The sequence below is a fragment of the Blennius ocellaris genome, assembly GCF_963422515.1.
Source record: "Blennius ocellaris genome assembly, chromosome: 6".
Classification (NCBI taxonomy): domain Eukaryota; kingdom Metazoa; phylum Chordata; class Actinopteri; order Blenniiformes; family Blenniidae; genus Blennius; species Blennius ocellaris.
The window spans coordinates 14259022-14281020 of NC_137655.1; the positions used below are offsets into that span (position 1 = coordinate 14259022).

Below are 21999 nucleotides of genomic sequence, written 5' to 3' on the forward strand. Positions count from 1 at the left end.
GACGTGGACCAGACAGAGACACATCCACCAAATGCCCACCGACGCGTTCGGAGACGTCAACTTTGGTGGTGTGGGACAAAAGTCAGGCAAGGTGAAACAATCATTTTATCAAAACATGACTTCTTTTTTTTCTTTCTTGAAATGCCGTTCCTGCATTTCTTCTTTGTGTCTGTGTTGTGCGTGTGTCCCCGCCGCCAGTATGCCCGGGTGTCCACGGACACGAGCCCGGAGATCCTGTACCGCCTGCTGACAGAGCAGTGGAAGCTTTCCCCTCCAAACCTGCTGATCTCAGTGACCGGAGGAGCCAAGAACTTCTACCTGAAGGCTCGTCTGAAGAACATGTTCCACAGAGGTCTCACCAAGGTGGCCCAGACGACAGGTCAGAAACCTCCAGAAAAGAACATTTTTGTTTGTGATGTTGATGAAACAAGCTTCACCCTGTCTGCTGTAAGACTGATTTTGAAGTCAGACTGTTTTTTGGGTTTTTTTTTTTCTTGTTGCCTGTTTTGTTTTGGACGTTGGCCTGATGGCCGTGTCGTGCGCTGGGCCCGCCGCGCTTCACACAGGAGCGTGGATCATCACCGGGGGCACTCACACCGGAGTCATGAAGCATGTCGGCCAAGCCGTGAGGGATTACGCCCTGAGCAGCTCCATGCACAGCCAGATCGTCGCTATCGGAGTGGCGACGTGGGGAGTGATTCATAACAGGGACGCTTTGGTGCATCCGGAGGTCAGATAAACACATTTACTTGAAGCATTTTTCGTTTTTGTTTTTTTGTTTTTCTTCTTTTGACGATTTTTGCTTACTGAGACTTTCCATCTCTGCCTCTCCACAGGGCTGTTTTCCCGCCCATTATTTAATGGACACCAAGGGCCAAGGCCGACTTTCCTGTCTCGACAACAACCATACCCACTTCCTCCTGGTGGATGATGGGACCCATGGGCATTATGGGGTGGAAATTGAATTACGGAGCCATCTCGAGAAATGCATCTCTGGGAAACGTCTTGCAATCAAAGGTTAAAAATAGTCATTACAGTATCCTAAAAATCTGAAAAGCCACACCAGATAGCATCTCAAATGGGACTCTTTTTTTTATCTGTCGTGTCTCTCCTGTTGCTGCTTTTGTTGTCTGAACCTGCAGAGAGCGGTGTGACTATCCCTGTGGTGTGTGTGGTTTTGGATGGAGGTCCAGGCACGCTCAATGTGAGTCGGCAGTTTCCAACACCTTCATCTTGGTCCATCTCTTGACTGTGTGTGTGATCCTGGCGTGTTTCTCCCTCTCAGACCATCTACAACGCCATGCTGAATGGTACGCCGTGTGTGATCCTGGAGGGCTCCGGCAGGATAGCGGATGTAATTGCTCAGGTGTCTGGGATGCCCATTTCCCGCGTCACAATCGGCCTCATTCACCAGCTGATGAAAAAGTTCTTTGGTCAAGAGTACGAAAATTTCCACGACCTGAAGATTATAGAGTGGACCAAAAAGGTGTGCAAAGTCAATGAAAACCTAAAAAGCTCCAGTTCAGCTTTCGATCTGATAACCTGACGATGACTAACCTATTTAGTTTCATTCTAACCTGAACCAATGGGTGAGCCCACAAGGAGCTGCATTTGTGTACAAACAGTCGGTTGTTAAAGAAACAACATACATTCATGGCCTAATCATAGGGGAATCCACTTGTTCAGCCCATTAAAAACACTAAAATACAGCCTGTGGGCAACCAAAATGGCCATTCTGAAATGTTTAGTAGTTATTGAGATGCGTTAACTGCAGTGAAATTATGACAACATTACAGTAAAAAGACAAGTGAATTTCAGTAGTATTCTATATGACTATGTATAATTTGTATAAATCATCACATAGGTATTAGTGTTTTATTTAAATGGAAATACTCGCCAAGATGCAAGAAAAGTAAAAAAAATTTTTTATCTTTCGCAAATCTTTAATACATAATTCTTGTGGCCTCTATCACCAATTTTCCACCCGGTAAAGCACAGGGAGGAGATTTGGGCCCGCTAAAGTGTTCTGAATCCACATTCTCGGGTGGACTGATGACGTTCAGCCGTGTGCACCACTGACGTCTGTGAATGATCTCCTTTCCAGCGATTTAGTTTGTAATCTGCTGCCAAGAGATGAAATATCACAACGTGTGTTGGATTTCTGTTTCAGATTCAGGACATCATCAGGATGCCTCACTTGCTGACAATATTCACAGTGAGCGAGGACAGTCACGGGGATGTAGATGTGGCCATACTTCAAGCGTTACTCAAAGGTAAGGACGCTGTATTTGAAACAGACGCCTGGTGCCTGAACGCACTGACTGAAGGCATTCATGCAGCCCAGTATTGAGCATGAGGACGGGAAGGCTCGGCGCCAAAGTAGCTCTTAGCAAGTATAATGTTGCTTCTTGGAAAGATTAAGTGGTGGGATTGTGGTATCAGATGCACGACGATCAGAATCATGAGAGACATTTTCTGCGTCGGTGATTGCTTTTCTTCTCACGGAGACGCTGATGGCCACTTTGGCTCTATTTAGAGACGTGGCGTGCTCCATTCAAACTCATTCCACCTCAAGATGGGCTCGTGAAAGATTCATGAAACCCAATTAGGGCTTAATGCACGTTGTGTATGAAAGAATATTGAGTCCACTAAAGCAAAAAAAGCCAGCGCATCACGCCGGACCTTGTCTTAATGTTCAGATCATGATGACTCATCGTTGGTTTTATCCGTCTGAGCTCCGTTTGAGGAATCAAGAAACATTATCAAGCGGCGCTCCTGCTCACTCAGCAGCGTTGGAACATTTTCTCACTCAAAACTTCGACAGTATTTTGCAAAGAAGAGCTTTTTCACCCACAAGCGGAACTGTACATCAATGTCAAAAAACCTCTTCATCCTCGTCGTTTCACACAAACCATTTAGATTACATGTTTAACACCAAGACTTCTGCTCAGCAAATTATTTGTGAAACCTGTTATTATACAAATACATAACAGATATGGGATTTCCTTGTTTCCTTGCGATGTATCGTCAAATAAATTGATTTTTTGGAGAAGAAAAAACATTTTAAAATTAAAGATAAGTCAGCTGTCTGAAATTGAATGAAAATCTCCACTTATAGTCTTTGTCATAACCAGAAATACCACTAGTATATATTAGATATACTAGTATAAATTCCAGATAGAGGGTGTTCTAACAAAGTGGTTCCCATTCTATCTCACGTAAATAAAGTGACACCCTCCCCTCAGCCTCAAGACACATTGAGTCCCTGGGAATGGAGAGCTGGAAGAGGCAGCTGGAGCTGGCGATAGGCTGGAACCGAGTGGACATTGCTGAGACTGAGATCTTTACTGAAGAGAGCCAGTGGAAGGTGGGTCATCCTGCTACACACAACTCCAACGTCATCCATCTCAGACCTAGAAAGAAAAACCTCTGAACCAGACTCACTGTCAAATGTTCCCTTGACAACATAAAACACACGACAATACAAAACAGTCAACAAGTAAGATCTATGAAGATCTGCTGGTAAATGACGTGGTCATCACCTCACAAGCCAACATATGAATGACATGATGTCAGTCAATATTACTGGTAGATGTTACTTATTATTGCTCTTTTTTAATACAAACCTATATAGACTAGGTTAATAAAGTCAAATATGTATAGCAATGTTTTTGAGATTTTTTTAAAATTTAATTTCAGATAATTATCATGTTTTACAGCTCTGGGATTATCTGATGAGCAGTGGTAGCTCTTTCCACAACTGAGGGGCTGCAACATGAACACTTATTTAACTGAAGTAAGCACTATTTGTTAACTTACTACTAATTATAGATGACACTGTTTCAATAACAGCAGAAAACCCTCACTGATAGAGATGTCTTATAGCATAACTTCAAATTTCTATAATTTCCCTAACCAATCAACTTGAACATTACACACTTAGGAAAGAACACTTCTGTACAAATATATGTCTCAAATTACAAATGAAATCCAATGAAAAAGTAAATTAACTCTGTAGGAAGAAGTGTACTGGATCATAAAGATTTTATGAGAGGAAATTATTTTTTCCATAATACATGGAAATCGTATCATAAATCATTTTAAACATCCTTAAACCACTCTCGCAATCAATTCATAATTTGTTTTTAATCCCACCCTCTGTATTACCACCATGAGTGTCAGGATGTTGAGTGTCTCTTCTTCTACTGTTGCTGTTTTCTAGTCCAGCGACCTCCACTGGGCCATGTTCTCTGCCCTGGTGAGCGACAGGCCTCAGTTTGTGAGTCTGCTGCTGGAGAACGGCGTGAGTCTGTGGGATTTCCTGCAGGACGAGGAAACTCTGTCTGAGCTCTACAAACAGCTGCCCAGCGGCTTCTTCCTTCACAAGCTGGCCAAGCGGGTGCACAGCGCTCACCGCAGCAGGAGGAGGGCGTTCGGCATCAGGGCCAGAACACGCAGAGGTCAGGGGGAAACCATCTCCCTGACCTTTGTCTCTGACGAGGTGCGCCACCTGCTGGGCAACTTCACTCAGCACCTGTATCCTCCCCCCACCATGACGTACCGCTTCAACATGTCTCTGGATGAGACGTCAATATCAACCGTGAGTATTTTCGCTCCCCTCTTTTAAAAGATCGATTGATGTGTTGTGATGCGTGGCCACATGTGACTGTGTCACCAGTTCATGATTTTTTTTCCTTTGTTTGACCACTTTTGCTGGTGGTCGCATCCACAAAAAGCACTTTCTCGTAAAGTCACATGTCTTTATGCTAAACAATATAACTAATGCAACCAACCACTCTTTCACTTTCTCCTCAGCTGTCTAAAATTGATTCCGATTCCCAAACTCCCATCAGGGAGGACAGAGCCGAACCACACAGGGATCCGGGTAGGGACCTTTTCCTTTGGGCCGTCGTCCAGAACAACAAGGGACTGGCTGAAATCGCCTGGGAGCAGGTCATTAAAAAGCATCTATGGCAAATTTAAAAGCAATCATGGGTGTGATGTGATTTTTATATCGACGCATCTTTCCGTGTGCGTGCAGTGTAGAGACTGCATGACCGCTGCCCTGGCTGCCAGTAAGATCCTAAAGACCATGGCCGAAGAGGGAAGCAATGCAGACGAGGGAGAGGCCATGCTGGAGCTCGCTGACCACTATGAGAAGCAAGCCATAGGTGAGATACACTCATAAACAGTGGCTCAACTGACAGTGATCTTACAATCATGGAGTTTATGTCAGGTGTGTGTGTGTGTGTGTGTGTGTGTGTGTGTGTGTGTGTGTGTGTGTGTGTGTGTGTGTGTGTGTGTGTGTGTGTGTGTGTGTGTTCAGGTGTGTTCAGTGAGTGCCACACCAACGACGGGGAGCGGGCTCAGAAGCTGCTGGTTCGTGTGTCGCGCTCGTGGGGGAAAACCACATGTCTGCGGCTCGCACTGGAGGCTGACGACAAAAACTTTGTGGCTCTGTCGGGCGTCCAGGTGAAGAAAACGCCTATTTTTGTTTCTGAAAGTAGAAAATCTAATTGAATACTGAAATTGGGTCAAGTCAACATTAACGGCTGCCGTAAATTTAAATCGAGACAAGTTGTGTCGAACCCCGTTTCTGCAGATCCCCTCTTCTTTCATCTTTCATTTGCCGACACTTTCACAGGCTCTTCTGACTCAGATCTGGTGCGGGGAGCTTTCAGTGGACAACCCTGTGTGGAGAGTGCTGCTCTGCATGGTCTTCTTTCCTTTCATCTACACCGGCTTCCTGGTGTTCAGGTGGGTTTCTGATGAGAGTACATTCATCCTCTATATAAAATGCAAATGACACTTTCCCCTTTCGGTGGCTGACGCGAGTCACTGCTCTGTTTCAGGCCGGCTCTTTTGAATCTCAGTCAGAGTTTTGTCATTTTCTAGAGGTCCAGCTTGTTGTTTAGTGTTTACCATTGAATCGACCATTTTCGATCTCTTTTCCAAGGGTGACCTGGCCGACCGTTCGGCAGCACATCATCATATTTAAAAACCAACAGATTAAAAGATGGTGATTGATCAACTGCATCTTTTACTCGTATATACGTGATGTACCTATGTTTTGTTTGTTTTTTTCTTCCTCAAGCTTCATAAAAACCCTGCGTATTGTCTAATTATGGCAGGACATTAAATCCCCAAGATGCTTATTACAATTGACTAATTAACATCACTCACATTTAAATGAAAAAAAACAACAACTTTTGCCACTTCTATACTTTGATCTGACAGAAGTGGCACAGTGAGAGTACAGAGGGGATTTTATGAGATGTCAGTAGCACAATACTTGGGAAGAAAAACAATGACAAAAAGAATAATAAGTATATGAAACATTGAATTCAAACCACTGCTTGGGTTTGTGCTAGACGTTACGCTCCCAGGAATAGGAAAAAAAAAAAAACCTAAATCTGAAAAGCATGACGCCTTCGAAAGCATAAAAAAAGTCAGTTCACGTTGCAAGAAATGTGGAACTGTACAAACTCTTTGTCCTTGCAGTGTCAAATAAGTGATTATTAAGTTAAACAAGAGATTACATTTTAATGGGGATATAAACTCAGTAATGCCTCCAAAGAGTTCACTGCTTTTTTTAATGGTATGTAGATGAGGTCATCACACATTTCTTAAAGTGAAGAATTCATATCGACTCCGCCACGCTCCACATTGCTCATCAGCTTGACAAAGACTCATTCAGGGAGTCAGAAGCTGTTACTAAAAGATTATTAAATTTGGTGAATTGTATGAAATCCACTATCTGCATCCCTCTGATTGTTGCTTTTTGACACCATCTTCCAACATCTTAATCTAAATCTGTGAATGTCGTTGACTCTGTATTGAGTCGCATGAAGTGAACTATCTGATCGAGTGACCTCTTCTCTGCACTTTTGCGCAGCATCGCCCGTGTTGTTTAACGGCGTTACTGTAATCCTTTTCAGACGCGATGAGCTCATTCATAAAGACGCTGCCAAAAACGAGGAGATGAAGACGGTGGAGTCGGTGACAGGGAGCACACTTCGAACTAATGCTCGGGTCCCGTAAGTTGACACAGATCCTGCTAGGCTGCTTCAGCCCATGTAAGAGTCAGTTGATACCATTGGATTACCTCACTGTAGTGGTTAGGGAATTTAAGAGTTTGTTAAATACACCAAGTAGGGAAAAAGAACAAAACCAAATGTGAAATAATCAGGTTGTGTGTTTAACGTCTGTGACCTTCCTGTCCACAGCCTGCAGCGACTGAAGCCTCTCGGCCGCTGGTCCAAGCTGGTGTGCCTGTACAACTCCCCACAGGTCAAGTTCTATGGGAATATCGTGTTTTATTTCGCCTTCCTCTTCCTGTTTGCTGTGGTGCTGATGATTGACTTCCAAGACCTGCCCTCTGTTGGAGAGCTGCTGCTCTACGTCTGGCTGTTCTCTCTGGTGTGTGAGGAGGTCAGACAGGTGAGGCACAGCAGAGCGCAGACACACAAAAATAGCAGGAAGTGTTAAACAATAACCACAAATATGCAGAAATCTGAAACAGTACAGGCTTTGATGAGTTCCACCTGTACTGAACTTGCACCTCTTTGAAATACTCCAGAGCCCAGGTCTTATTTCTAAATTGCCTCAACAATTTTACAATTCCCACCCTTTTTATTGGCTGCAGTCATAGTCATAGAACTCATGAAGTTTAATTTTGGGCAAATAGCGTCTCATGTTGGTCAGTATAGCGGTTGGGGGATACAGCAGGACAGTGACCCTGAACATGAATGTGGCAATGTGAAAAAAAAAATGGATAGAAAGTCTTTCAAACTGGACTCATCAAAAGCCAGTGTCACTGATTAAAGAATCCCATTTTGCTCCCAGACAGCACGCAACACTTAACTGAAGCCAGTAACCAACTATTCAGATTCAATAAGAATGGTTTGTAGTGACAGATTTATGGTTTGGTCTTTTTGTGGGATTTGTCAAAATCTTTGCAGTTAAAAAACAAACAAACAAAAAAAAAAGATCAGTCGGTAAGGAGTTTCTCTCTAAAGTGTTATTTCCCATTATGAATATGTTGAAATTCATTTGTCTCCTCTGTCTCAGTTGTTTCACGACCCTGACGGTTTTGGGTTTCGGAAAAAAGCCCAGATGTACATCAAAGAGCTGTGGAACATTTTAGACATGCTGTCCATCATCCTTTTTGTAATAGGCCTCGCATTTAGGTATGTTTTCTGTTTCTATAACCTTCTGCAACCCATCAGTTCATTTCTGAACCACTGGGTTTTTTTTCCCCCTCCCCTCAGGCTGACAAATGGGCTGTTCTATGCGGGTAAAGTCATCCTCTGCATCGACTTTGTGGTTTTCTGCCTCCGTCTCATGGCCATCTTCACTATCAGTCGGACTCTGGGACCCAAAATCATCATCGTCAGGAGGATGGTGAGACAGTATCCCTCACATCAAGCAAATGATGCAGTCATCCTTAAAGTGTGGATTAATGCAGAAGCAGGGTGGATATTTAAATAGTTTTTAAGATTTAAAAAAATCATAGTTATATGGCAATAGTCGTTATAATATTGTCTGGCTGAATTTGTGGTAATCATAATGGAGACAATATAAAAACAAGCTATCATACAAAACTCCTAGTGTGATAACAGCTGCAGATGTTTTTTATTGTCTCTGGATCAGTGCAGATTTTTACAATTAAACAATATAGTGTGAAAAAACTAAGAAATGTTGTATTGAAATGTAGAGTATGACTTGGCACGTCACCGAACCTGTAGCATGCCGGTCCAAGTGGTTAGGACAGCTCATCAGTGTATTCCAGTTGCCTTATGTTGATATTTGTGCTTAGTTAGTGAAGTATATAACATTAACATTATGATTTACAAATGATTCTGATGGTTTTGGGCAGAGAGTATCTGCATCGGTTCAAACCGGCTGCACCAAACCACAAATTGTATATGTATGTGTATATAGAGCTGTGAGTCAGCTGGTAGAACGGGTCCATTTAAGTCAATTTACTGGTCGGAGATGTGTCCTACTCTTCCCTGACTCTTGTCTTGGTTTCCTCCAGATGATGGACATGTTCTTCTTCATGTTCCTGCTGAGTATCTGGGTGGTGGCGTACGGCGTGGCCAAACAGGGCATACTCATCCACAACGACAACCGGCTGGCCTGGATTGTCCGCGGGGCAATCTATGAGCCGTACCGCATCATATTTGGAGATTTCCCCACCAACATCGATTGTGAGTGGAGAATAAGTAAAGCTCGACTCCCATTATATATGGACACACTGGGAAGTTTGGGTCTACGAAAGCATGACAATCTGCTAATGAAGATACTGTCCTGACCTTTGCAGATGCCGCCTTCGACATCGACAGCTGCACCATGAACGGCACCGATCCTCTGAAGCCCAAGTGTCCTGTGCTAAATGAGAATAACACGCCCGCCTTCCCTGAGTGGCTCACCATCATCATGCTTTGTGTTTACTTACTCTTTGCCAACATCCTCCTGCTCAACCTGCTCATCGCAATTTTCAAGTGATTACCCCTGCACATTCCATTTTGCTAAATATCCTTTTTCTTGTTTTCGCTCTTTGATTATCACCGTCTCCCATCATGCCACTTTATTTCCCCTGCATCTCCCAACAGTTTCACCTTCCAGGAGGTCCAGGACAACACGGACCGAATCTGGAAGTTTCAGAGATATGAGCTGATAAAGGAATACCACAGTCGTCCAGCGGCTCCTCCGCCCTTCATCATCTTCAGTCATCTCCACCTCTTCATCCGGGCTGTGGTGCTCCGAAAGCCTCCTATCGTATACAAAGAGTTCAGTAAGGAACAAATCACTTCATCCCTGCATATGTGAACAGCACTATATGCTAAAGATGAACTCCCCTCAACATGTTCGTAAAATCTACCTCAACAGGCTCCTCTCAATGTGGAGGAGTAGTGGCTTGTTTTCTAATTGCCACATGCTAGATATCCTATTGGGTTAAATGTTCCTGACGCCTGGTCAAAGAGCATTTCCCTATCTACAGTCCAGGCTGTTATATGTGTGTATCATGTTCGAGTTGTCGAGGCCGTATGTATGGAGATCTCAGCACGATAGGCCAGTTTGACTCGGCTCCTGTTTGTCTGGTTTCCGTCTGTCAGTATTCGCATTGTGTGCTCGCAGATTTCAGTCTGTGCTGTTTTTCAGAGAACGAGCTGGCTCAGATAGAGGAGGAGGAGCTGTTGTCCTGGGAGGCCTTGATGAAGGACAGATACCTGCAGTCTGCACAGCAGGAGCAGAGCCAGAGTGTGGAGAGGCGCATCCTGGATACAGCCCAGAAGTAAAACCCTGCGGGAATGTGGATGCGTGTGGATGCGTGTCGATGCATAACGGCTCTGGAGGGTTCGGCTGTCTGCTGTCTCATCACAACTCGCATATGACTGACTCACCTGCAGTTTACTGTCATTTACCATCTCAAATGTCTCCAACAACAACTATCACATTTTAATGCACTTAAATAAATAATACTTTGAAATTGCACATAGAGTATGAATAAATGTGATCTATTGAGTCCTTTAAAAACAATGATTATAGACCATGAACAGTGCAGGAAGAGGCAGAAAGCCACATGATTCACAGAAAGTATCCCAGTGTGTTGAGAGAATGTACTGGATATGAATTCAAGACGACTGTTAAATGAACTGTTTGAGACATTCATGCTTCTCTTGTGTGTTTACCGAGGGTTACTTCCATAAACGACCGGCTGGAGAGAGAAGAGGAAGGAGGCTCCGCTGACACGGCGATCCGACTGGCCCGACTAGAGGAGCAGGTTGTCATGTGATTTTTGGTTTGTTGTCACTAAAGTATTTACCAGCATCTGTAAAATTACACAGTCATGCCAGGAGAGCATGACCTGAAAAAAAAACGAAACCAAAAGAGACGACACACTTATTGACTTCTATTCTCACGTGTCCTATGAAGATAAATAAACAGTCATGATTGTCTTCATTGAAATCGTTTGGTCCTCATCAGGTCATGCAGTCCAGCAAAGCCCTGCAGTGGATTATGGAAAGTCTGAAAGCTCAGGGGTTCTCCGCTAACGAAACTCAAACACCTGGTCAGCTATCAAATTATCATAACTCCTATTTACCACTACTGTGTCTGCAATCTTGCATGTTGTTGTTATTTTGTTAACACACTTTCAATATGTTTGCGGGTCATATCTCTTATTGTTTGCGTCCACTGTCATTCCTGAAGCCTCGGCCACAGCTGATGACACCGCCGACCCTTTGAGGAGCACGTCAGAGAAAGAGGACGGCTTCCATGTGAACTGCCGTCAGTTTCACTACCCCGACACTAAAGTCACACGCTTCCCCGTGCCTGAGGAGAAAGTGCCTTGGGAGGTATTTCGCAATCGATATCCAGCATGAACTATCGGCTGCATGCATCCATGTTGGATTGAGGAGGGTTGATTTTCTGCTTCTTTCAGGTCAGTTTCAGCTCGTACATGCCAACTTATCATGCCTCTGAGGACGGTGACGATCATGTGGATGGGTACGTCTTTATAGTCAAGAGTTTCTAATGCAGCAAATTAGAATTACCTGTCCCAACCATGGATGGGAATATAATTTCACTGTTATAGGGGGGGGTCCACTAGCAGAAAACTATAGCTAGAGAATCCACGTGTCCACATCATGTTTGATATGCTCTTCACATATGCAGACGCTGTTCTTCTGTTCTTTCTCCCCACAGATCAGAACCAGAAGCCTTAAATAATTACAGGTACGATACAAGACGAGATACAGAAGACAGTGACACTAACACAGTAGCACTAACCTTTCAATCCTGACTTTGTGCAAATGGATCTCCTCACATTCAGGAACCCGGGCGGGCGGACCGGCATCAGGGGAAGAGGTGTGCTCAGGCGCTTGGGTCCGAACCTGAGTGTGGAGGTTGTGCTCACACGGTAGGGTCGTGTCACGTCATCACAGCCCCTGAAAGCTGTGGCGTTGCGCCGCAGTTTTACACAGTGTGATCTTCAGGCTTTACATGTTGGCTTTCAGCTGGCAGGACAGTGAGAGGTCTGTTTTGGAGTACTTGGCAGTTTGGGACGACAACCGAGGAACGCTGGCCTTACCTGATGTGAGTCCCATTGTTTGGATGGTTTTTTAACATTTCGTTCCCACCCACTTGAACGCCTCGTTAACGTGTGATTTACAAATCATCAGGGATGGGCCGACGCCGCTGATCAGCTGCCAACGACTCTCAAGAAGACCCTGGGAAAGAAGCTGTATGAGACATTAAATGCAAAAGCACCAGAGGGAACAAAGGTAGGTCTGTTTGAAAAGAGGAGCTCTGAAGCAGGTAAAGGAATTATAAAAGGAGTGTGTGTCAAATGAATAAAAGATGATAATAAGACAGAAAGACACATGAAAAGTACACTTTGTGAAGAAGCCAGAGAGGGCTGAGGTCATATTTATGTATTTAAATATTTATTTTTCCCCCTTTTCAACAAGAAATCATGATAAAGAGTTGTGGAACTTCCAAATTGATAATCATTTTATTAAATGACATCAGAAGTCAGGTGCTTTTGAAGTCACTCTAATCACTGCTGGAGACGGATGGAATTTATTCCCCCTGCGAGAATTAATAATTCAAGAGAAGATAGGCTGCATTGACAAGGCAAATTAGACCTGATTAGATAAGAAAGAAAGAAAATACTTCTATACGTGTCAGGAAAAGAAGTAGTTATCACTGAGACATTATCTGCTGATCCTTTTAATGTTTTATCATGTTCTTCATCCAGGCACTTGACCACTTATGATGGTGGCATGTTATCGTTTAGGTTCTCTTTTTATTTTTTTCTTGACTGAGCTGGGATGAATGAAGTTCTCTGAGTACGATATCGGCTCGATAGTAAGCATGGGACTTTGATCCTGTGCAATGATGATCTCATGGTCTCATGAACCTACCATAAATCCAGTGCAAGGCTTGGAGTTTGTACTCCAGCAAACTTAAATAAGACAAACCAGAACAGCAAAGCTAAACTACATGTACAAAAAATCATTGCACCAAATAAAAAAAAGCACATCTGTGAAATGGAGGTTATGAAGGAAATAATTGGCCTGTCAGGTCTGTTATATTTGTTTAAATTGCACCATGATATCACTAACGCTAAAAATCTAAAAATAAAGGTAAAATCACATTAAAATAACTTTCATTCTATTCATTTAACAGTGCAATGTGTGCATTAAGCTTTTTGAAAAATTGTATAAAGGCTCCACTAACTGGGACAGACGATGATAGAGTTCACAGAAAAAGCTGTCTGTTTGAGCCGACGGTCAGCAGTGAACCAGATAACAGAGTTTCATCACGTCTACCATCCACTGTATTCAAGAGAAATCAGAGAAGTTCTCTCCATTTTACTTTGGTCATTTTAACAAGAATCTGTCCTGCTTAAGCAATACACATGTGTTTGTTTGCTATCCCAGCTGAAAATGTTACTGTTGGGACAAATGAGGTGAAGGCGGCAAAAAAAGACCTCAAGACTAAAATAAATTCAGGCTCATGTGAGTTTGAATTAATGTTTTTTCATCTGGTTTAAACATGATCGCAATAAAAAAAAAAAAATGCTTGTGGTTCTGATGTGCTGTGTTTTCAGGTGTTTGATGGTTATGTGGATGACTGCAGGAACACAGATAATGCCTGGGTTGAAACAATAGTCCTGAACATTCATCTGCCCACAACGAACGAGGCCATGATGGACATCAACAACATGGTGAGGACATCACAAGTCATTCAGTCATTCGCTGCTTCAGCACTCGTTATGACTTGATGACTCATTAGACATTGTGACGACTGACAGGTAAACCGAACAACAATGACGATCATTTAGCATGTTGGTGGCTGTGATATTCACCCGTGGTGGTTTGATCCATCCGGCGAGCTCAAACTGCAGCAGATGTTTCGGGTCAACTCTCATGCCGAGGTGTCACAGTACACCGAATCACTGTTTAAACAAAAAGGGGACCTTGCAGGATATCGGGTGTAGTCGTGGTGTGATGGCTGATCGGTTTTGTTTACCTCCTGATTCTTAGGTGGTGAGCAGCCAAGGCGCTCTGCAGTGGCAGGAGGTGAGCGGTAAAGCCAGACTCAGCTCCAACCAAAGAGAATCGCTGCGCCAGGTCGCTGTCTTGCACAACAGGAAGTTCTGATGCTCACACTGCTGCAGCTGCAAACGTGCCTCTCAGTCCACAGGGTGTCCCTTGCCTGTGTGTGTGTGTGTATGTGTCTGTGTGTGTGGCCTTTTGTTGATGCTGATGTAGATGAACTGGAATGATCAAAACAGACTGAAGACACTGTGAAGCCACTATGCCTGTAGATAGACTGACTGATTACTGTGCTACACACCTGATCACGCTCTCAGAGACACGTCTGCTACAGTCAACAGGCACCAAATTAGAAATAAATAATGTGGAAGCAGTCACAATGTGCCAAGCCCCAACTCCTTACACAATTAATCAAATGGGGGATCCAGAGAATTCAAGTAGCAAACACATAGTTGCCTTGCACGGACCACCCAAGGACCACAATACAAGACGTGGTCATTAAAACGACATATTAGGGTTTGTAATATATGACCTGTGTGCAAAGTGTTATAGAAACCTTATGATCAAAGAAAAGAAGGAAGGCGACGTCTGACAAAGGCATGAGATTCAGGACCCGTAACGTGGTCAGGATCACTCGCGATCTTTCAAGCTTTCCAGACCTCTCTTTATCCAGCGGGAGCTCACGGTATGTCAGTCAGCTGAACTGCAATAGTCCTTGAGCAGACTACTGAGGCCGTTTTACCCTCGATAGTCGACAGTCTATAAATATATACTTAGGGAATCTGAACGTGCACACTGTATACCAAAGTGATTAAAGTGCAATAAGTTGAATACGGATACAGGGTCGATGAAAACTGAAAGTCATGGGGCTGCTTGGTGGTGCAGTGGTCAACACTCTCGCCTGGCAGTGAGCGTGTACTCTGATTGACTCCTGCAGTCCAAAAACTGCTTGGATGTTAACTGGTTACTCCAAAAACTGTGTTTTTGTGTCGGCCAAGCGATGGGGTCAAGCGACCATGGATCAATGGGTAGAGCAGGTCGTCTTCTAATCCAGAGGTTGACCATTCAATCCCCTGTCCATATGTCAAAGTGTCCTTCGGCAATCACCTTACAGGGCAGCCATCACCTGTGACGTGTGAGTGTGTAAATGATGTGGGGATGTATAAATGTGATGGACCATGTAAAAGTGCACTGCTGGTGGGTTAAGAATGGGCTGTTTATGTAAAGTCCATGAAGTCACCACTTTTTCATAAAAGACATTCAATTCCACATCACTGTCAAAACAATGCTGTATGTTAATGTAGCAAACAGAACAAAACCTATATTTACCGCACACATTTATGATAAACCACTAGAGGAAAAAAGGCGAAAGTCGTGATCTTAAACAACTGAATGCATGTAGTAATAAAAAAGTACTAGTAAGACAATGGATTACTGGAATTATAAGAAAACTAAATCACCGCTCAACATGGATGTATGTAATAATGCAGAGATATGACCAGAAATATTCATATTTTTGTTGCCAACACTGTAATATTTTGTATTTGTATTGTTTTGTTCATGTAAATGGATTTTTGACCAGTAAAATGTGTTTTTTTTCTCTCTGTGGCATTAAGATAAACACCTTCCCCTGTGCTTAATACTACTTAATACTTATTTTTTTTTAATTATTATTATTAAAGTGCCTGTTTGTTTTGGCTGCAGAGGTTCACGTCAGAGGTCTCCTGCGTGTTTGTGTCAGTGTGTTGAGCTCACAGTTTTCCTCCTGCAGGTTTCGAGCAGCCTCTGCGTGATCTGATTGGTTCAGACGGAGGTGGCCCGACAGGGTAGTATCGGTCACACACCCTCTTCATTACCCCGCTCAGATTCTTTCTCCGCATCTATCAATTATCCCCACGGTGGGAATCAGACGTCCTCCATCCAGAGCTCCGTGGAACTCACACTTATTTTTATTGATCGGAATTACCCATTAAAGCGGCTGCAGACTTCGTCAGAAAGGATCTGAGTGGGTGACGATTAAATGAGACGTGACCTCCATGTATTCACTGTTATTAATTGTCCCGTGAAGGCGCAGCAGCTATTTTTAACCACAAGATCAGAGCTGTAAAAAAGAAATCGAGAGTGGCCACTCCGCTGCTGTTTTGTGAGCCCTCATTCAGCGCCATCAAAAGAAAAATAAAGAAGTTGAAATGCAAACACAATAAACGTTTTAATCTATTAGTATATATATGTCTATATATAACCCTATATATATAGATATATATATTCGAAACTCCGTGACCTATTCTTCAGTCCATTATGGGAGCAACCATACGGAGCCCCTATAGAGACATCGGAAGAAAAAATAAAAATATACATCTTTCATGTGCGCACCAGATAGTTTCGCGTGCCACGCGAAACTGTAGCTTGCGCACGGAAAGATATATTTACATTTTTTTTCTTCCGATGTCCCTTTCTGGGCTCCATACCATCCTAACTTGGCATCAAGTAAAAAAAAAAAAAAAGAATTCACAGACAGCATTTATCCGATTAAAGTATCAGAGAGTCCAAATTTGTCAGCTGGTGTTCTGGGAATATTTCATCGTGTCTGTAACTAATTACTATAAAATGATTCAAGAAAGCTTCTTATTATGTAGATAAAACGGGATTGAAACGCGTAACGTTGAGTGTCGAGGGGACTCTCGTCCGCAATAGACGATCTCGGCTTTGCGTGCAGGTGCTGCGGGTCTGAGCGTGCGGAAGTGACGTATGACGCTCAGGGGACTGAACCAATGCGGTGGACGCACAAGCACACACACACACAAACACCTACACACACACACACACACACACACACACACACATCTACATACAAACACACGGGGATAGATGGACGGAGACGCCGCAGCAAGACGTCCGTGAGGGAGCTCCTGACACGGTAATGCCCTAAGCTTTTCTCCGGTGTTGCGGTGACGTGGAGGTGGAGGGACGGAGGAGGCTGTCGGATCGCTCCGATTCGATCCGATCCGCTCCGGCGGGATGAAGCTGACTCCTGGAGCCGTCAGAGAGCTGTGGGGCTCGGGCTGTAAGTGGACGGCGGCCGGGGAGGGGCTGTAAACACCATCGTGTTTACACTGAGAGCCTGGCGAACAGAAACCTGAACACTGCGACTTATTTCTAAAACAACTCGTGAAAAGGTTTATTATTATTGTTGGGCTTCGTTGTGTAGAGAAGTGCAAAAATACTCCTGTTGTCTGTTGTTACCAGCTGAAGCAGCAAATTATAGGCTGGAGGAGGCGAAATTACAGTGGGTGGTGAAGAAATGTTTGTTTTTCACCTCTCAAATAGCACTTTTGTTCACGTTTTTTTTGTGTGACTACGTGGCCCTACAAACGAGTGAAAGATATCTTGACTCGGATAGGTTGACTCATTTATACAGTTTTGTTTTCAATTTCTAAACTTGGCCATAAGATAGCACAACTTGTGTGCTGCAACAAATCCCTTTCTAAATGAGGGGATTATCTCTCGTTTCTGCCTTATAGTGGCTGACAAGTTGCAGTTTATGGACTGCATGGATTCACAATGGGAGGAAACGGTATAGTTCAAATTGTGTTCATAGTGGTGAGCACTCAACCAGTCCTTGTTTGGCTTGAGTTTCTCTCTGTGTGGAGTTTGCATGTTCTTCCTGAGCATGCAGGCACTTCCTCAGTCCAAAATAAAACCTCCTGTTGGGGGTGAATTGGTGGTGAATGTGACTGTGTCTGACTGTGTTTGCTTTGTGATGGACGTGGTGACCTGTCCGGGGTGAACCCTGCCTCTTACCAACCAACAGTAAGCTGGGATTGACTCCAGCAACCCGTGACCCTGCTTCAGGAAGAAAGAAAGCTGACTTTATCTGTTTGTTTAGTTTGGATGAGGCGATATGGGTGAATGAAGTGTCTGTAGTGGAGGCGAGCAGTTAGTTTTTTCTGACTGGGCTGCATGAATACTTATGACGACTGAGAATTGCTGAGTTGTTTTACACTTTCTATATGAATATATCTCATCGAAAAGGCGAATGTTGCCTGGTTGTATTGATCTTCTGTTACTGCTCTTTAGATGAGTTCTTGTACTTTTTGCCATTTTTTTCCCCCTCTGATGATTGTGAAACATTTTAACTTTCAACACAGGTAAAGCTATACCAAAAAATATGAACTGAAAACATTAGAAAAAATATGTGATTCATCATTTCTCTTTGACCACGTTTGTTGGAGAGATGCCTGAGTCCGGTCTGAAGACGACTTCTTCAACAACTGAAATAATCTTTATATTAGGAGGTTAACCAGCTTGTGGCCTCTAAAATGATTTGGAAATAACTATAAAGTAACACAACTTAAAATGAGACGATTACACTTAAATAAGATGGTAATATAATTTTATTTGAACAAAAACCGAATAGATGAATAAGATCTACTGAAAATGTATACAAATTTGCTTGAAGTTAGCAAAAAAAAGTTAACTATTCAAATACAACCGATTAGTGAACTCAATGAAGGCTAACCTGCAAAATGACTAATTATGTAGTTGTGCAAATGTTTCATTATGTTGCCTCGACTCTTATGCCACTGTGTGCAGGGAATCTCTTATTGTTATGATATTGCAAAACATTCATACTTAAAAAGGGAAAAATCGTAGAAATTACATTGTCTTCTTCATCATCAACTTCCATAACAAACAAACGGAAAACCTTTCATATACAGAACGTTACGCCTTAAGTGGTTTTAAACCCTCCAACAGAGATTAAGTGTAATTTTCTCCTTATTACTGTATTACAGATCAGAACAGTTTCGGGAAAAGTGTCGGGAATGACTTTCAGCACTCAGACACTTTCTGACGGGCTAAATTACTGAATTAAATGAGTAACTCCTCCAACCACTCACAATAAGTCACACTCTTATTCTCTGGATTTTTAAGTTCTTATGCATGGAAGTGAAAAGTGAGGCCGCATACCTTTAGTGGCGAACACATCACTGTGTTCAAGCATTAAAATGTAAACCACCATTACCAGACAGAAACCCACCGAGAAGTTGAGGACTGATGCGCAGCAGGAACAGGAGCCTAATAAAACTACAAGCTTCTCCCAGTCCAGAGAATTATATTTATACCCAGCAGAACTGACTTCCACTTGTGGCCTGGCCCTCCACAGCTGTCCTCGCTTTTCATGTGGCCTCTTGAGAAAATGATGTGTCCACCCCTATGGAGAGCAAACCTCAGAAACTGTTTCTAGGAGTGTGTGTCCAACAGTTTGGCTGAACACTGAAAGCATGTCGAGAAAAGTTCCTCTTTCTTTTTTTTTTTGACCTGTCTGAGTCCTATTCCAAAGTTTGTCACAAACGTCCTTCCTACACGAGTTTAAAGTAAACCAAAAACTTGAAGAAATACAGCCTCTGTCGTGGCTGGATGAGTGGCATCAGATCAGCAGGGAGCACAGCAGCTTTCAGCGTCCATCCGACGCAAATCAAACCCCATCATTCATCTGTCTTTCACCAGGATTTGATGTCACAACAATCATGTGGTAGTGCCTTTTTCATTCCTGCCGACATACTGTGACAGTCGTTGGCGGTGGAAGGCAGTGTGTGTGTGTGTGTGTGTGTGTGGGTGTGGGTGTGTGTGTGTGCACACGAGCTGGATGTCGCGAGCTGTCACCACACCAGCAGCATCGTGTTCCACCCTCATTGTGCCGAGTGGGACATTTCCAGTAAGCGTCCACGTGTATCACTTGTTGGATTTCGCCTCTCTTGTAAGTATCTGTGGTGCAGTAACAGGTCACACTCGACACCAATCAGCCAAATGTATGTTGCCAAAGGCTGAACCGCTCGCGTGTTGCTTGTATTTTCTACTCTGCCGCCGAGACAACAGACACCAGGTTAATGGCAAACGTGAGCTGCGACACATGTTGGGCCGAGCCTGGCTTTAGAAGCTCAATACTGTGTTTCTACGCACCGTGCTCGCCAAGGTCACGTTTACACAAGGTTTCAAGTGAAAACCCATCGTTTCCCAAGTTGATGCAATCCACGTCACACCGTGCGCCAAGTAGTTTGTAGTTTGTGGGACTAATGTCCTTCATTTCGAGACAAGTTTATAGAATCTGACTCCGCTCGAGCCTTTACTGTTGTGAAACTCCACCGGGAGTTTACATGCGTCGTCTTCAGTGTTCTCGCAACATTCCTACAACATTGGACAGTCTGTCTTTCGACAGACAAATTAAAGTCGTGCAATAGTTACCCAGCCTCATTTGGACAGTAGACAAGCCCGCGAGTGTTTTGTTGTGACCCTCGATCACCATCTCGCGTTACAATAAGGTTTCTTTCAAGTGTCCCTTCAGTCCTGAGTGTCGCATCAGCATCAATGCAGTCCTCATGCTGTTATATGGACAGGAAGCTACATTTATATAATGGACATGTGTTGCCTTGCATCTGGCCAGATCTCTAATCCTGCGCTGCAGACCCGCCTTGGATATTTTGGATCAGATTAATACAGCAGTTAGATTCAGTTTTCCCGGCAGGCTCAATATCAATAAGCTCATTAATGTATTTTTGAAATGTCATTTTAAAGTAAAAGCTTCCACCGTGAGTTCCCTGCGTGTGGGGTTCACACTGCTTTAAGAATAATCGTCAACACACCATAACACTGAGACAAAAGCGTCAGCATTAGCATCAAAGATTGAAGAGTGTACTTCTTCTCATGCTAATGCAATAAATTTTTCTATTGCCATTGATTAAATCATATCAGGTTCGTTTTGATGACCTCCGTTAAAACGGATCCCTATGACTGTATAGCAGCTGTTAAAAATAGCTGCGGCATAGGCAGAGTTGCTGAGTGTTCACATTGCGTGCAGCGTCGCCATTGAGGAGCAGTTGAGTGGAAAAAGCCAAACAACAAATGCCGGGCTGAAGTAGGCATGTGGACATGAATGTCTTTGCGCCACCCCCCCCCCCCCCCACCCTCCACCTTCTCTCTCTTCATCCTCTCTCTCACTTTGCCCTCCCTCCCTGAGGCCCTCTCCTCCTCCTCTTCTCCGTCCCTCTGACTGACATTTTGGTAATGACACTGTCTGAGCTCCACAGGCTCTCCATCCCTCCCTCCCTCCATCCATCCATCCGTGCTTCCCTCCATCCAAGCCTGGTGTTCCTTGTATCTTTATCGGACAATTAAATGTCAGTAATGACAACTGCATGGTTATAAAAGTCGTCCTGCAGTTGGCCTCCCCAGAGGCTGCGCGGTCATTTGCCAAAGACTTCATTGGACTCTCCTGCAGACGCTTTGCTGGGCAGCTGCTTTGAAGACTGGGATTTTGCTGAGAAGTGGGTTAAGCCCTACATCCCATTATATTTGGGCAGGGGTTTTACAGGGGTGACTGTGAAGCGGTTAGATTAACTCGGCATTGTTGAAGTCTAAGTGTGCCTGGGCTTTGCTGCTAATAATATGGAGGGTTTACTACAAGAAGCAGTTTAGGTGCAATTGAAAAGTCGCCTGCTTCTACTGAAAAGCCATATCGAGTCATATTTGGGTAAAAATATATTCATCCTTCAGGTTTGAAATAATTGGAAAAAATGTTTTTAAAAAAAGAAGCCTTTTTCCCAATTCCTTTTTTAAAAGTGTTTCATCAAAAGGCAATTTATATAGATTCTTGCCTCTGCACATCCGTGCATGTACAGTACTGTATTCAAGCAAAAGCACTTCAGTGTACTTCTCCCTTGTGATTTGTGTGCTAGCTGAGCTTCTATAATTGCCACAGCCTGCAGCGCCTCATGGGGAGCATATTAACACACACGAGTGGAGGAGCAACAACCAGAGCACATGGACAAGTCGACTCAGAGTGTGTGGGTGGGTAGGGGGGGTGTATGCGAGTGTCTGGTTACCTCTGACCTCTGATGCATGCCTCTTTATAATGATACATGAATAAAATGGC

General features: G+C 43.6%; 2 protein-coding genes across 2 annotated transcripts in view; both read left to right on the forward strand.

Annotated features, from left to right (window-relative positions):
• Positions 1-15668, forward strand: trpm2 (transient receptor potential cation channel, subfamily M, member 2). Its single transcript, XM_080497769.1, has 31 exons — positions 1-91; positions 199-379; positions 567-730; positions 837-1017; positions 1143-1204; positions 1286-1486; positions 2171-2273; positions 3246-3367; positions 4223-4600; positions 4816-4953; positions 5042-5171; positions 5327-5472; positions 5645-5757; positions 6939-7037; positions 7227-7440; positions 8071-8189; positions 8271-8403; positions 9041-9212; positions 9326-9506; positions 9618-9799; positions 10168-10300; positions 10702-10789; positions 10993-11077; positions 11218-11363; positions 11450-11514; positions 11713-11742; positions 11840-11926; positions 12024-12102; positions 12189-12290; positions 13622-13738; positions 14058-15668. The coding sequence occupies exons 1-31, from the start codon at positions 32-34 to the stop codon at positions 14172-14174; spliced, it is 4128 nt and encodes a 1375-aa protein (XP_080353895.1). The 5' UTR covers positions 1-31; the 3' UTR covers positions 14175-15668.
• A 1244-nt stretch (positions 15669-16912) lies between these two features.
• Positions 16913-21999, forward strand: part of map3k13 (mitogen-activated protein kinase kinase kinase 13) — a 32573-nt gene continuing 27486 nt past the window's right edge. The window contains exon 1 of the mRNA XM_080498593.1: positions 16913-16986. The gene's annotated coding sequence lies outside the window, so the exon portion shown is untranslated. The remainder of the gene's footprint in view (positions 16987-21999) is intronic.

What these genes read in the sequence shown, in the direction of transcription:
- trpm2 (XM_080497769.1), top strand. Translation starts at nt 32, where the DNA reads ATGCCCACCGACGCGTTCGGAGACGTCAACTTTGGTGGTGTGGGACAA. An exon ending in CGAACTAATGCTCGGGTCCC is followed by an intron (nt 7,038 to 7,226) that starts GTAAGTTGACAC and finishes TCCTGTCCACAG; the next exon opens with CCTGCAGCGACTGAAGCCTC. An exon ending in CTGCTCATCGCAATTTTCAA is followed by an intron (nt 9,507 to 9,617) that starts GTGATTACCCCT and finishes ATCTCCCAACAG; the next exon opens with TTTCACCTTCCAGGAGGTCC.